This window comes from Mauremys mutica, chromosome 8 (assembly GCF_020497125.1).
Source record: "Mauremys mutica isolate MM-2020 ecotype Southern chromosome 8, ASM2049712v1, whole genome shotgun sequence".
In the NCBI taxonomy this organism is placed as follows: Eukaryota; Metazoa; Chordata; order Testudines; family Geoemydidae; genus Mauremys; species Mauremys mutica.
Window position 1 is genome coordinate 57,773,902 of NC_059079.1, and position 16,284 is coordinate 57,790,185.

The 16,284-nt window shown below is 40.8% G+C and overlaps 1 protein-coding gene across 1 annotated transcript in view; it reads right to left on the reverse strand.

The window, feature by feature from the left end:
- The window catches only part of LOC123376558 (torsin-1A-interacting protein 1-like), a 20,154-nt gene continuing 3,870 nt past the window's right edge, over positions 1-16,284 (reverse strand). Inside the window, exons 3-8 of the mRNA XM_045028636.1 lie at positions 15,468-15,542; positions 14,297-14,344; positions 7,933-8,088; positions 4,842-4,904; positions 4,191-4,253; positions 1-2,645 (exon numbers count right to left, since the gene is read on the reverse strand). Of these exons, the coding sequence (XP_044884571.1) occupies positions 1,843-2,645; positions 4,191-4,253; positions 4,842-4,904; positions 7,933-8,088; positions 14,297-14,344; positions 15,468-15,542 (1,208 nt within the window). The 3' untranslated portion in view covers positions 1-1,842. The remainder of the gene's footprint in view (positions 2,646-4,190; positions 4,254-4,841; positions 4,905-7,932; positions 8,089-14,296; positions 14,345-15,467; positions 15,543-16,284) is intronic.

Sequence of the window (16,284 nt, forward strand, 5' to 3'; positions counted from 1 at the left end):
AAAATTTTATCAGCAGTCTTAGAACAGGTTATAAAACAAATAGGTAAATTTATTTCTAATGGTTACTAAAATAGTTTCTTTAAATTATTTACAAATCATCACTGGTCATTTCCAACTGATAAACTAACATACGATTTTAAAAAACCCTTGTCCAGTGAAGTGTTTGTAACATTTAAATCTCTTTTCTTCATGAGCTGTTCTTACACACATACAATGGCAGCACTTCCATGTCTCTTTGCTGAATAAATACCGCTACATAAAACAAATTCGTGGTCAGTTTCCAGTTCTCAAAGAAGGGCCAAATCCACCACTGGCATAAGTGGTCACAGCTCCAAGTCTATGGCGTTTTCTTGAACCGGTCATTAATCCAGCCCATTTCAGATTGCAAACCAGTGTCTTTTCTGGTAGTCTCAGCATGGGGACTTAGCTGCCCTTTCACCCCCTACAGATAGTCCCTTTTAAAGGACTTTTATAGCAAGGCAAGGGGAAGATTGAGTAATGGATGTGTTAGAGTGCCATCAATCTGACAGCTATTATAAGAAAACGTATCTTAAACGTGAGCAGTTTCCTTCAAATCCAAAAAAACTGAATGGATCTGGAACAAGAGACAACCAAGATGAGATACTAGGCAGCAGAGAGGCATGAAAGTATGACAATTCTTCTGTGGGTATAGAAATACATACATGATTTTCAATCAGTGGTAAATTTTAGGGATTTTTGGCATGAGCCACTCAATAAAATATGTTCAACACATGCATATCAAGTCTATTTTTCTTAAAATTTACATAGGAGGCAGCAGGTTTTATGCAGACACACAGGGGACTCATTTGGGACAAGGCTTACAACAGTAATAAACAAATCCTCTTGATGTAAAAATACTCTTTTTGAATAAAACCTTTGGACCTAGCCAAAATAATCTGTTCAGAATGTACACATCTTAGGCCTTTGAGAAGGGTATGGTGAGGCCTTTTTAGCACACACTGGAACAGCATTTAACACTTCCTCCTCGAGATTTGTAGGTCTTAAAACTGGATGCAGAACAGAGGATTCCTGGGTGCTCTGGGAAGCAGATGCACTAAGGGGTTATTTTGTTAACTGATGTGTTAACAACGCCCAGAGCAATCACCTGCACCTTGTTCATCCCAGCCTCCAAAGCTGCTTTTTTTTTGGGGGGGGGGGGGTGGAGGGGGGGAAGAGCACCAGGATCTTCTAAACAGAACAAAAACAGCTTTTGAGAAGTCTCTCCTGAACCAGAATATCTTCTATACAATTCAGTCAGTCTAGGAAACATGCAGAGGCAACTTATACCCGAGGCCATGGTCAGCTGGAGAAAGAAAGCCGATGGCTGTATGCATGTAGCCCCATCTCCACCGCCAATTAATAAAATTAAGCCTCTGAGAATAGAAGGGAATGTTATTCTGGTAGATTGCAAGTAGGTAGAGGAGACGGGAGAAGAGTCTGTAGAATCCGCTAAATCTCATTATCTTGCCATACCCAATAGCAGTACTACCTACTGCTGGAAAAGTTTCAGCAGACACACACTTGTCTACTGCACACAAGAATAGCTTTACATACAGAGGGATGGCTCTACAATGGGGGCAAGACATTTCTACCTACAGAGCACTAGGCCCTATCAGTTACTGAGGAGAGACCAACCTAACAGCTGTGCCCCATACTTATGCTCTCCAATTGTCTAGAGAGAACTCCAGGTCTTTTAAATGGAATAACCCTACCAATCCTTGCTCTGCACAGAGAATATTGTGTGCTGCCTCAGCTCAGCAGTTAAGTTCTGCACTGCCCAGATACCACAACACTGTTTTCCTATTCTCCCATGTCTTATATTTAATCCATCTGTAAGCAGCCCTCCTTAGGGAGACCATTTTCAGGCCAAACAGGCAGGACCAGGTGGGATATGCGGCTCCACAGTCCACTCAGCTTATCTGTGTCCATGTGATTATAGGAGCTGGGAGTGTCTGAATTGGTGAATTTGGCCCAGAGAAAATCCCGTACTTTCTCCTCAACATCCAGCAGCTTGAGGTTCTTTCCCAGCGACTTCTCATCCAGAAGGACAGTTAGCAGAAGAGTTACATCCTTAAATGCTGCATTTTCATGGTCACAGTACTTGTAGAAGATCAAAGTGGAGCCTGCAGGCAGAGACTCAAATCGATGCACCACAGCTGCTTTTTTACCTTCCTTGAACCCAGAGCTTAGCTTATTATCTACCTCCAGCTTGACGACGTCACTATCCAGCGTGGCTTTTCCAGCTCCATCAATCTTGATTGTGGCAGCACTCAGGGAGGAGGAATAAGCTTCAGCAATCTGGTTACTTAAGCACTTTAGAGACTTTTCAGCTTCTTGAGCAGCTGTGAGCAGTAAGATGGCAGGCTGCGAGTGGGGATGGGTGGTATTGAGTCGTTTCACAAGGAACATTTGGATTCTCTCCCACAGTCTTGGATCCTGATTTGGATAGACATTCCTAAGTTTCTTCATCTGGGTCTCAAATGCTTGCACAACTTTGATTTCTTCCCTCGGCAAAGTCTTGGAGGATTGATTCTTCCAGACATGCCATACAACAGTAACGGAAGCTACTGCTAATATTAAAATGCACATCCTAAGCCATCCTGCACTGGACTGTCCAACAGGCTCTGCACAAAAGAGAATGGGGGCAGAGGGGGTGGATGTTAAAAATAAACAAATGCTTTCGTCATGTTCTATGAGGAATCAATTAGTATGGATGAGTGAACAGTGACATTTGAAAAGACCCATTTTTCTATCCCATAAACAACTGAACACCACAAGATTATGGAGACACCCTGGAGTGAGAAAGAAGGACTTAACTTCCTTAGAAGAAAAACTGCAGGGTAATGCAAGACATAGGGTAAATTTTTCAAAAGCACTTAAACAACTTAAACACACAAATCACAGTTTGAAAACGGGACTTAAGGCATTTTTGAAAATTTTGCTCACTCACATTCTAACCATTCTATCTAATCAAAGAATTATAAATTATTAAAAACACATTAAAATGTATCTTAAAGAGGCAGGTCAAACCTGGCCCAATATTTAAGTTTTTTAAGAATAATCTTCTACAAAATCTGAAGGCAACAGAAAGAAAAAAAGTAAAGTCATAGAAACCAATCTCAAAGGCATTTTTAAACAAAATGAACATTCTTCACCATTGTTTGCAACTCAAACATTACTGCATTGTGTTAGTGCCGGGGTTCTCAAACTAGGAGTCGCACGGTTATTATGTGGGGGTTGCAAGTACATGCCTCCCAGCTAGCTACCAAGTCTGCTGTGAAAAGTGATAAACATACAAATATCACTTTAAAATAGTGTTAAATATAAAAATTGTGATTTTAATTTATAAGGGGGTGAGGGGTCTTACTCAGAGGCTTGCTGTGTGAAAGAGGTCACCAATACAGGAAGTTTGAGAACCAGTGTGCTAGTGCATAAGAACCCAGAAGTGAAATGGTCTCATCCATTCATTCAGAGAACGCAAAAAGTAAAAGCAGAGGATGAAAAGGACACAGGAAATGCATCTTACCATTGAAATGCATGGGAAATCAGACATTTGAAGATGGATTACATGTTCGTTTTTTAAATGTTAATTTAACAAAACGATTGAACTATTCACCAGGGTTATTGTTAACATTAAAAAAGCTTGCATCATGTTCTTAAAAATCTTCCCCTCCTCCCCAAATCCTACAGGGTCCGATTCTGCTTCCAACGAAGTCACTAATAAAACTCCCATTGACTTCTTTAGAAGTAGGACCAGACCCATAGCAAGAAGATGCTTTTCTTGGATCCTAAATATATCAGAAAACAGGATGACAAAAGTTTTCTGTACATTACTACAACTGAATTTGAAGCATCTAATTTAAAAAACCAATGGAACACAGAACTATCACTATGTGTGCCCCAAATTTAATCTCATATTGATGCCAGAGTCTATTAAAGGAGTAGAGGGCAGACCAGGTGGAAATCAGAGATTAGACAAGAGGCCTCTTGAGTTATCTTTCCCTCAGTGCTGAAAATATGTCTCCTGATAAGCAGGATCTGTAATGCAGGTCTGTTTTAGCAGGACCCACTATACAGCACCAAGTTAAAGGGGCTTGAATACAAGGATGGGCACAAAAATGGTTAAATGCTATATACACATTAAACAGATCTGAAAGCATAAATCTTACTTTTTGCTGCAGGCTGTGAACGCTTCTTCAGCGTACTGGGTTGAACCTGAGATTCAGCTTCATCTGTTGGAGTGATTGGAGGGAAGGGGAGTTAAGATGACAGAATCCTGATCCATTTATCTAGTTATCAATGGAAGGGGTGAGAAATCATATGAAAATTGATTTTAGCTCTAAACTCAGTCTAGCTTCTGCTTTCTGTAGATTAATTCTACAGTAAAACAGGCAGAAAGGTTAAAGGTTAAATGACTTGACCTCATTGAGAACACTGCTTAGCCAGCATTGTCTCACTAACAGAAGTGAGGAAGGGACTATGAACTCAGCAGTCCAGCTGCTACTGTGACAAATAATCAGTTGGAAAGGATTTCATTTCAGGTTTGCATCAAAGAGTTCAAAGCCAGCCCTGCGCCATCCCCAGAGACAAATACAATGGCAAGTTCACAACTGTTTCAGGCCAGCAAACTGATCTCTTTCAACTGGCAGACCAGCTTCAGTTTCCCATCCACACTCCTCCCAGGTCCCGTTTTCAGAAAAGCACAAATAACTAAACATGCTTATGTAGAGCTAACAAACTCCTCAAATGCTGAACCACCAAAAGAAAATAGCAATCAGTCTATACATAGGTAAACAAGAGGCAGAGTTTTATCCACATACTTGGTCTCCTGAATGTCATCTTCTGGTTAAACACTGGTTGTTTTTGTACAACTGTTGGGGGATCTGGAACATAGTAACAGAAGAAACATATGCATAATTTAAAGCAATACCATTACCATATGAGATTCAAGAAACAGAAGAAAAGTAGTTTTGTCAAGCACAATCTCAGTCCTCAAAGTTACTTCTGCCCACCAACGTGCTGTGTAACACCATCAGAAAACTGGACCAGATAGTGCTTTATAACCCAAAATGCAAGCTTTTATATCAAAGTGAGCCTTGGGAGTATTCATGTAAAAAATACGAGAAGGTAAAAGATACTAAAAAGTAACTCCTGAAAAGGACAGTGTAAACTGCATTCCATCAACATGTATGAATGTGCACACCATGCAGTTATCTGTTGTTATGGTTTCAGTGAGGGTACATGTAATGTTTACTCACATGGTACAAAACCACCTATATTTATGGCTCCTTGAGTCAAATCAATCCTTTGTAATCACAGCAATTGTCTCAAAGATGAAAGATCTCACATATAGATAGGTATATAGATGCATAGTCACAGATGGAGAGAGAGTAGAGGACGCTAGCAGACAGGCAGGCAGAATCTGAGCAAGGAAAATGAATGGGTAATGGAAGGGTAGCCCAGAATCCCAGGAGATAACCTAAAACAATTGACCCTGATCAGAGGTTTAGGAGCATGAACACTCAGAAGTGAACATATGGGACATGAATGCTATGTATCATGTCTAATACTTCAACACAGTGTTTGCTCAGCTGCAGCCACACATGCCTGTCACATTGGGCAGTGTCCTCATTAGTGGCTGCTCATTGTTTGAAATTCAGCATAGGATTACATTCAAACCACAGAAGCAGCACCACAATAAAATGAACAGAGATCATAAATTTAACAGACACTGACCAATTTGGAGACAAATCAATCATGGACATAGTACTTCCAAACTGCTACTCAAAGGGCAGGTTGGCATTTGGGATGCTGGGGGAGATTTAAAACAGTCACTTCTTTCTCATGCAGCCTGTCCCTACCTACACTTTTAGCTGTCTTTATTTCCTAGTCTTTGAATTCAGTCACTGGAGTTCTAAGCAGAGGATGGAAAGTTATAACTAAAGTGAAATTAATTCTCATGAGAGGCACCACCAGACTAATGCCTTTTAGAACCAAAACCACTTGTTTAACAACAAGGCCAGTCATCTCACCATGCACCTGAAGTCTGAGGGGTCATGCCTAGGGGCAAGGGTGCTAAAGCATATTGACTGTGTAGGTGCTGTACACCACCTCCTTAAAACTGAACAAAGGCCAGCACAGCTCTGCTTTTGCATGCACCTCTCATCTCCAAGTCCAGTTCATCTCTGTGCTTTGTCAGGTTAGAGCAACTGGCCGCTCCCCTGGTCTTCTCCCATAAGCAATCATATAGCAAGTTGATTCGATTTTGACCAGACTGGATTCATACCATAACCTATTACCAGTCCTCAATCACCCAGTCCTCCACCAGTGTATCTATTCAGACACTTTAGTATCAGTTGAAGAGACTGCAAATCAATTTATCTTAAATCATGTCTTAAAGGAGCCCTTAACTTAAAAAAAAAAAAAACACTTCTGTCTAAAAGTCTTTTCATACTGTTACAAGTCACATCTAAGATGACTATAACTGAGAAAGAGTAGAGGAAAAAATTCTCTTTCATCACTTTATTTGATAGCACTTGGTATAGTTAGTTTCCATTGCCGGAGTCATTAGGAGCTGTCAGTAACTCAGCTCTTCTAGAAAAAAAATAAGGCCACCTAATTAAGCAGCTATGGCCCCACTCCTGGAAACACACGAGTAAAGTTACTCACATGAGTCTTATCAAGCATGTATCTTAAGTGTTTGCAGGACCGGGGCCTATATGTGCACTTAAATTTAGGATTTCACTTTTGAGCATTTTGGCCTAACACAACGGTATAGTGATTATTTAAAATAAATAAATACATAAATCCACAAAAATTGTCAAGGAGCTTTTTTCAACTGACTAGTTTTCAAATTAACAGTGCTCCCTTAATAAAGTTGAAGTTCTCCTAATTTTATTATATTTAAACAAAATGATTTATAGTAGATTTCTCATGTTTAAACAGGATTTAAGCAGGCTAGAAAATGAATCTTGGCTACTATGTTGTGTCAGATGTTTGTTACTTTTCAGCAACCTCCAGCAAGAGATGGCAAATGTCCATCATCAGAAGCCCAGGACACCACAGACCAGGGCACACCAACTCAAAGCAGCACCAGACCCAGCCAGAACAACAGACACAAAACCTGCAGACATATCTCCACTAATACAATGATCAACACCCCCACCACACAAAACACCCTTCAAGATCCATGGGTCCTACTCATCCAGTGCACTAAATGCCTCAACAACTATGCGGTGAAACTAGTAATTAAGCTCTCAAATGAACTCACAGGAAAAAGAGAAAAATACCAGATCATCTGTTGGCAAACACTTTTCACAAAGCCACCACTCTATATCTGACCTATCAGTCCTCATCCTCAAAGGAAACCTGCGCAACACTTTCAAAAGATGAGCCTGGGAGCTTAAATTCATAACTTTGCTAGACACTAAAAATCATGGTCTTAATAAAGAGACACTAATTTACGTCTTATTACAACAATCTGTAACCCACTAACCCCCTTTTAGTCCTATGACTTCAGGGGTGTTAATAGCCCACTTCACCTTGAATGGTCCCTTAGAATATATCATAAGTAGTTAGCATAAACTATCTGTTCAATCTTTCGTTTAGCTGTGACAGTCTTAGTACCTTCCCCACAGCTGAAGAGCTCTATGTAGCTTGAACGCCTCTCTCACCAAGAACTTGGTCCAATAAAAGATGATACCTTTCCCCCTTTGTCTCAACTGTACAAATATTTCATACGTATCAAAGGGGTGGTTCTCTCTGCCCAGTGTAGCATTCTGAAAAATTGAACTACAAAACTGTAATGCCATGTATACAGGACTGTACTGTAATGATATCTTATGTTTTGCTTTGTTCTGGCCCAAAGTTTACAAGTTTAAAAAACTGAACTGATAATCATTGGAGACAAACCCTTTGACAGAAGGGACGACTGCAAATCATCACTTCCATTATCGCTTGGTGTTTGACGCACATTAGTCTTCTTATAATTTCCCCCATCATTTTCAGATTCATCATCATCACTGTAGCCATCAGCATTCTCTTCGTCTTCCTCCTCCTCATCATCATCTGCAAAGACAACAGGTTATATAAAGATTAAGAACTGCTTGCCACACAACTCAAAGGCTATTATATATAGCTAACAGCACTACCTGTATGCATGACATTTTACAGTATAAAAGGACAGGTCTCTGTCTCAAGAAGTTTATGGCCTACACTAATCATGGGACACCAAAAGGTGAAGGCCACAACAGGAAAGGTTGTAAGATAAACTACTGGATGTACATATCTTGTTACTTGCTATTTTGTCAACTTGTGTAACTGTTTGGGCACTACAGTTCTCCCTTGGGTAATGTTAATACTAGGAAGGAGCAAAGTCCACCAAGATGGTAGGTCAACCAAGAGAATCAAGCTAGAAGAAGGATTTGAAAGAGAGAGGTACCACCATATGGTGCACAGAATCAGAGGGATATTTCAGGTGTTCAGTAGGGATGTAGCATGATAGATGGCACAGAGCTGACCATGGGAGGCAATCAAGAGGGTGACCAAATGCACAGGGCTGACAAAGCATGGGGCACAAACAGAGAAGAGGTTGTGAATGGAAGAGCAGAGCTGTACAGCGCCTTGAAGGTGAAAGGTGACCAATTCAGACTGGCCTCTCTTAAGAGTACAATACAGGTTTGAAGAGTTTTTTGTTTTTGTTAAAGAAATAGCCCCTTCCTGCCTTGTGTAATACCAGCCTTCTCAGCATTCCTTCATAAAAATATCATTGCCTATTCTGCAGTTCCTGCCATCTAAAACAGTTCTTCTATATTACTCCTTTTCATTTCAAATCTTTAGTTGACTAACTTCTCATCTGTGAAATAATTATTAACTCTCAGTTTCACACCCACCCCCTAGTTATATTTAACTCTAAGTCTGTATTAAAGATACAATGCAATATTCTTTTGTGAGGTATTATTGAAGTCATGGGCTTTCTAATTCAGAAGCCACAGTCTAAACAAACCTGAGAACTTTAAGTGAACAGAGTTGGATAGGAACCACCAGACTGAATCAGACCAGAGGTCCATCTAGTCCATTATCACGTTTCTGACAGTGGCCAGCACTAGACGCTTCAGAGGTAGGGGTAAGAACTGCACAACTGGCAGATGTGGAGTACTATGACCCACACGTTCGGTCTCTTCCTGATCTCTAGTAGTTAGAGATTGGCTTAAGCACTGAAACATAACGTTTAATAATCCTTCCACAAATACAATTACACTGCTACCTCGATATAACGCCACCCAATACAACACAAATTTGGATATAACACGGTAAAGCAGTGCTCGGGGGGATGGGGGGTGGAGGGGGAGGGGAGGTGGCTGCGCACTCCAGTGGATCAAAGCAAGTTCAGTATAAACACGGTTTCACCTATAACGCGATAACATTTTTTGGCTCCCAAGGACAGCATTATATTGAGGTAGAGGTGTATTTCCTTTTGATAAATGTGGCTTTTTGGTTTGTTTTAAAATCTCAGTCCACAAGTAGGAATCTCATATTGAAACACAAGGTTGCAAAAAGTCAAGGATCAACACATAGTAGAGGGAAATGGTGCTGGTAGAGGCAAGAAGCCTCTTGATGCTACTATGGCCCATGACTGGGGACCCCCAAGACTACTGATTTCTGCAGTAATAGCTATGCGACACTACACTTGTCTGCAGTTACAGCTCCTCATCACCTCCAAAGGAGGGGGGTTAGTGTAGAACTTACATAAAAAGGGGCATAGCAACTATTAGCAAAAGTTTTTTACTCTTAAAGTGTGCCACAGTCACCACTGTATTCACAACAAACCCATTAGGCCAGGTATTTTTACATGGCTGATAGAAGCAGCAGCTGTTCATAGTCATTTGCTCTCAAACTGTGCTCAAGATCTCAGTTTTGCCTTAAGTTCTTTCAATCTTCATTTCTAAAAATGTACTGGGGCTTCTTCCAAGCCCAAATTTGCGATTAATAGTTAAAAACTCCCCTCTATAATGCAAACACTGTGGCTCACAGTGGCCACCAAGACTAGTTTAGGGAAGACTGCTATCTTATGCCCTAATAGCATGCAAGAAATATGTACAGCTTTCAAACGTCTCAAAAAACAATCAAAGCTCAGATGGGGCTTTACTTTTATTGAAATCTTTTGGGATTCCAGGAGATTTAACTACTAAAAAACTGCTTCTGTTGCAACAGTGTCAGTCAGTGATTCAACAGCAGCCTGTTTGCCTATTTAAAAGGAATTTATATGCTTCACTAAATTGATTGTCTGATAGATTAGGATTTACTCTAGAAAGAGAGCAAGTGGGGAAAATTTTTGTAGTATCTTGGGTTCTAAACATCCTGTTTAAATGTAATAGGAATTTCCTATCTACAAAATGAATGCATCAGTGCAAAATAAAAGAAGTGAATTAGTTCTACTAATGGACTATCTTTTTGAAGTAATAAAATCTGTGATGTTTACAAAACATAAATTGCCTGGCTATTTGTAAGGTGATTATTACAGTAGAACCTCAGAGTTACGGACTCCTTGGGAATGGAAGTTGTCCGTAACTCTGAAATGTTCGTACAGGCTCCAGCAGCGGCTGAGCTCCCTCCTCAGCACCAGCAACTTCCTTGCAGGCAGCTTCTTTCCCTGGGTCAGACTGAGTTTGCAAGCTTGTCCCTCTCCCAGCTGGGGGTGTGTGTGGGGGGGGGAAGGAAGTGTTGTGAGTGTGTAAGTAAACAGCATGTCCCGCTCTGGGGACTGAAAAAAAGTGCATCCCCTCCCAGCTAGGGGGAGTGGGGGAGAAGTGGCGCAGACCTCAGTGCTGCTCCTGCTCCGCTCTCTCTGGCTGCCTTGGGCTGGCAGCCCCAGCATCTTCACCTCCTAGCTGTAAGTGGCTGCCCCGTGCATGGGGGTGGGATGGGGACAGGAAGCCCAGACGTGCCTACCTTTAAGATGCAATACAGGCACAGTACAGTATCTCTGTTGTTGTTTTTTGGAGGGTGGGGAACGGGGTCTCTGCTGCTGCCTGATTGGTTACTTCCAGTTTCACATGGTGTCTAGTTGACTGGTCAGTCCATAACTCTGGTGTTCATATCTTTGAGGTTCTACTGTAATAAGTAATTAATAGACTGCTGCCCCCTCGCTTAAAGCATCTAGAACTACAGTGTACTGGAAAATATACTGTAGGAACAGTCCTACCCTGGCCCCTGGTAGATGGGATAATCAGCTTTTTCCATTACCAGTTTTCAAGATTTTAGAACATCAACGTCATGAGTCAAGTGCAAGACCTTCCCGCAAATCTAGGGAAGATGGGTTTTCAAGACTGTTGCAATATGCTATCAGAAAAGTAAATAGTCAAGGAACTCAAGACAGACTGCTCACATATTTAGAAACCTCTACTTAAAAAAAACAAAACAGAGTGCCTGCAGTCTAGTTTGCAACACACTTAACTTGATCAGAAAACTAGACTAGTCAGTTTCACTTTTACTTAGATTCACTTCCTGGCTCTCATGCAATAGCACAATTGCATCTGGGTTTTGTGAGGGTGCCAGAGGTCCAACACTCTTGGGGAATATTTCACCACCAAAAGAATATAACACTGTTTTTGCTGAAGTATTTATTTAAGTTTTCACAAAGACATTTCTTTATGCTAAGGGCTGGTCTACACACAGTTTAAGTACTGACTTACCTATATCAATTTAAAACCTGATTGTTCAGATTGGTGAAACTCCACACTGTGGACACAATTATATGGGTATAAAGCTGCTTACACCAGTATAGCTTATTTCCATAAGAGTGTGTAGACAAGCCCTTTATTCTTTCATGCAAAACCTACATTTGGGGCCTTAACTACTTGTCAATTCATCTTTAACATTCTTAGGCTATCCAGACACTCATGCACTCCTAATAGTTTAGGCAACGTACATGCAGGTGAATTGTGCAGATCATCTCGCAGTCTCTCTTTAGATGGAAGGAAAGGAAACAGAAAGAAAGTGATACTTATTCTAGGAACAGCTCACAGCAATTTTTGTGCTAAATTTAAAATGTATTTGTCCAGTTTTAAAAATACTCTCCAGTTATCAAACAATAAGAACAGCATAATGAAACAGTGGGAAATAGTTTTATTTCACATAAGATTAAAATACACTACTACAGCACATAAAAGGGGCAAATATGACATCAGATGTCTGTACTGAACCATACAACAGTTCTTTAAATCACTACTATTACTTTAAGCGAAGATATAGCTATTAATTCCCTTACAGACTTTAGCAGTTCCAAAGAGTATTAACCTGGTTGTAATCAATTGCTACTGACAGAAGTTTGGGAAACATAGGAATTCACTCCAAGAGCAACTTTCAAATGTTCAACTGTATGTCTTAGGCCCTATAACACTAATGGTTAATGGGGAGTCTCCTTTAACTCAGGTAACAGTGGTCTATCATCTTGGAGAAACTGGGCTGTTAGGGGGATGAAATTATGCAAACAGAAATCTCTGAAATGTCAGCAAAAGGGTACAGACTGTCCTTTTCAGCTGTGTAAGCCACAGCTTGTTTTCTTTTTACAAGGTTCAGTGTCAAGTTCCTTTTAAGAAACAAACATTTGTTTCACAAACCCAATCTAAAAGAAATCATCTGCAGAATTAAGCAGTTATTTGTCAACTGGAGGGTTTTTTCATAAGCTCTCTATTACAGGAACAAAAGTCACAGGAAAGAGGAAGATGCAGAGATCTGCAATTTCACTTCCCTCGTGAAACTAAATATTAGGGTATAAATCTTGCCTAATTTCACCAGCTAGTAATGCAAACTGCCTGACTGGGGAGGAAAAAGTTAGTGTGAGCAGGTAGCATTTTTAACCTGCTCTTAGTACAGCAAACTCTCACTCTGCCTGGAGTCTGGCTTTATCAAAAAGGGAAACAAATTTCAGCCTGAGCTTTGTCCTCAGGCTTGGCTGTTCCTGGGTTCTTCCCTTTGGCCCCTACTGTCCCAGATCCTGGATCCTTCTGTCCAGAGGATCACTCCCACCTCCCTTATAGGAATGGAGGCGTTAACAAGCCACACCTAACACAAGACTGCTGTAATCAGCAGCTTTAGACAGTGCCTATCACCTGCCTACATGGTGGGTCTTCAGAGCATCCCTCTTTGGGTGACTGATCTTATCTGACACACCCAACAGTAGGTAACATCCCTGCCAATTAGAAACTACCATTTCTAGAGTATTTTCTGATAGACAAAGCATATAAGACTGTTCTTTAAACTCTTCAGAATCCAGTTTTTAAAACCGGTATAGAGCTCAGCCATTCCTACAGTATCAAAATCCACTATGCAAAGTGATTACATCTGCAAAATTATTCAGTGTATAAGACAATATACAATAATGAATGTGGTTATCATGGTAACTGTAAACACAATGAGGCACAAAGCCAAATGACAAATACTTCCAGCACCCAAAACATACCTTTAGCTCAAAAATCACTTATAAAATGGAGGATTTTGTTTTTAAAACAATAAGAGCACTGACATTTATAACTTCCTTAATCTTTGTTCATTTACAAAAATTTTAAATATAGAGCTTAAAAAAATATAGCTGACATCTGAGGCCAGGTCTACACTAAAAAGCTAGGTTGACCCATCTACATCACTCCTGGGTGTGAAAAATCCACACCCCTGAATGATATAGGTCATCTTACCTAACTCTCGTTGTAAGCAGCGCAAGGTCAACTGAAGAATTCTTCCATCCACTCTCCTACTGCCTCGAGGAGGTGGATTAACTACAGCAATGGGAGAACCCCTCCTGTCGCTGTAGTGAGTGTCTACACTTAAACCACTAAGCATCATTGCTGCAACTGTGTCACATGCTATTTGAAGTTTTTGCACTAGGATACTGGTTTTTAAGTTTCAGTTCTACTCATGGGGGTGTCATAGTAAATGCAGTGCTGAGTAAACTGAAATTCTTTTGAAAGAAAAATCCACCTAATCAGCTTCCAGTGTCATGCAGTTACACTTCAACTTTACTGTATTGGGGTGGGGGAGGAAATCAGAAAAAGTCATTGTAATAGCACATTGTCAAAGGTCTATACTTGGAACACTCAACATCTCGGCATTTTTCAAGTAGCAGCAAACTCCACTGTCAACGTTCAGTTCTGCATGTGCTCTCACTCTCTCTCGATCTGGGCATTACACTCATAACAAGCAAAACTCACAGAAACAACCCTATAACAGTAAGCAGACCAGAATATTTAAAAGGGGGAAAAAAGTCACTTGAACCAACCTGACTCATTCCATTTGAAATCTCTATTTGCACTGGAGAGCGTGTTTTCTGTAAGGCAAAACAACACAAGAACGATTAACAGAAAAAAAGGAAGGAAATGAAGCAGTCATGTTCGTGCTGTGGTTATCTGATGCAGTCACTGATACATTTCTCAGGACACTGCAAAGGCTGCACACTCACTTGTAAAACAGACCTAGCTCCCCTCCCAACCGCCAGAGGTTGGCAAATTAAAACTTCATTATGTCCTTCATATTTTTGTTTTTTAATGAAACATGGGATGTGCCAAATTACACCTAACCATTAGTCTATCGAGCCCAGTAACCCGCATCTGGCAGTGGTCTATGCCTGATGCTTTAGAGAAGGTACTGCCAAATCCCAATAATGCATTTGGTGAAGTGTAATGCTAAACATTGGATGGTCTGGGAGGGATCCCTTCCCAATCCTTTTGAGAGAGTCAATTTATATCTTCAAGTATCGGGGGGTAGCCGTGTTAGTCTGTATCCACAAAAACAACAAGGAGCCCAGTGGCACCTTACAAACTAACAGATTTATTTGGGGGATAAGCTTTCGTGGGTAAAAAACCACTTCTTCGCATTTGAAGAAGTGGTTTTTTACCCACGAAAACTTATGCTCAAATAAATCTGTTAATCTTTAAGGTGTCACCGGAATCCTTGTTAAGATTTCATGCTTCAAGATATAAATTATTACCCTTCTCTTAGCTTGCATAACTACAGATACTATTGGTCACAGCATTTACTCAGTGCTTTTACAAAACCACACAATGCTATCTGACTCAATTACTATATGTTGCAATATCCCAGCCAACTATTACTGCAACTCATGCACTGTAAAACAATATACGCTTGTATAGCACTTTCCATCTGATGATCTCAAAGACTTTATATACGTACATTAATCCTCACAAACTCCTGAGAGATAGAAGAGTACCACCCCCATTTTAGAGAAAAAAGCAAAGTGCAGAGAGATTAAGTGACTTGCCCAAGATTATACAGCAAGTCAACGGCAAAGTCAGAAATAGAACTGAGGTCCCCTAATTCCCACTCCCGGCTGTGATCACTGAACTATGCTCCCACAAGTCCTGTGTGTGTTTCACTAACATTATACTGTAACTAGCGAAAACTCCATCCTTTAGGTTTAAAAGTTAATTTACCTGTCTGTCGACTCTTTCTTATACTCGGTCGAACCAAAGGCGATATATCTGCTATGCCAAATGCACTTTCACTCCCTAAAACAAGAGAGAGAGGAATACATTAAAAAGTATAACATTTTGAAAAACTGGGTTCTGATGGGTTTATAGAACAGTTTGACACACTTCCGCTAAGCAGAGAAAACGCTCTATAAATATGCTAGTTTCTGATTGGCTGGACTGTTAACTCTTATGAGACTGTTGCGTATGGCAAATAAGATCAGGGAGTCACCAAAGCAGTCACTCCTCCCCCACAAGTACTTTAACCCTCCACTCCATCTCTTCAAGAACATGGTCTTCTCAAGTCCACAACTCCAGTTTGGCAATTTTCCTGAGGTTTGCAAGGTCTGTGCAGGTCAAGAAGTGGCTAGTGTATCCAGGGTATGGGCAGCAAAGTGGGAGCAGAAACAAAGGGGATGCGAGGACAGGAACAGGAGCTGAGAGTGGCAGAGACAAGCAAGGGGAATGGGGCAGAAGGGTCTATTACCACTAGAGGACACTTCCCTCTGGAGGCTGGAATCGATCCCAGGATCCTCAAGGCTCAGCATTCTTCTGCCATATGGCAAATAGCTGCAAAACCCACTGATAAAGTGGGTGCCTCATCACCCTCTAACAGCTGGTCTACACAGAATCTTACAATCTACTACTGCAGGCAGTCACTCAGTTAGTTAGTTCAAAGGGTACTGGCCAGTGCTCTGGATCTGAGGGTCAAAAATTGCACTTGCTTAAGGTGCAGGTCAGGCAGGATTCAGTCCTGAATTAGTGACAGCGTAAGATTCTA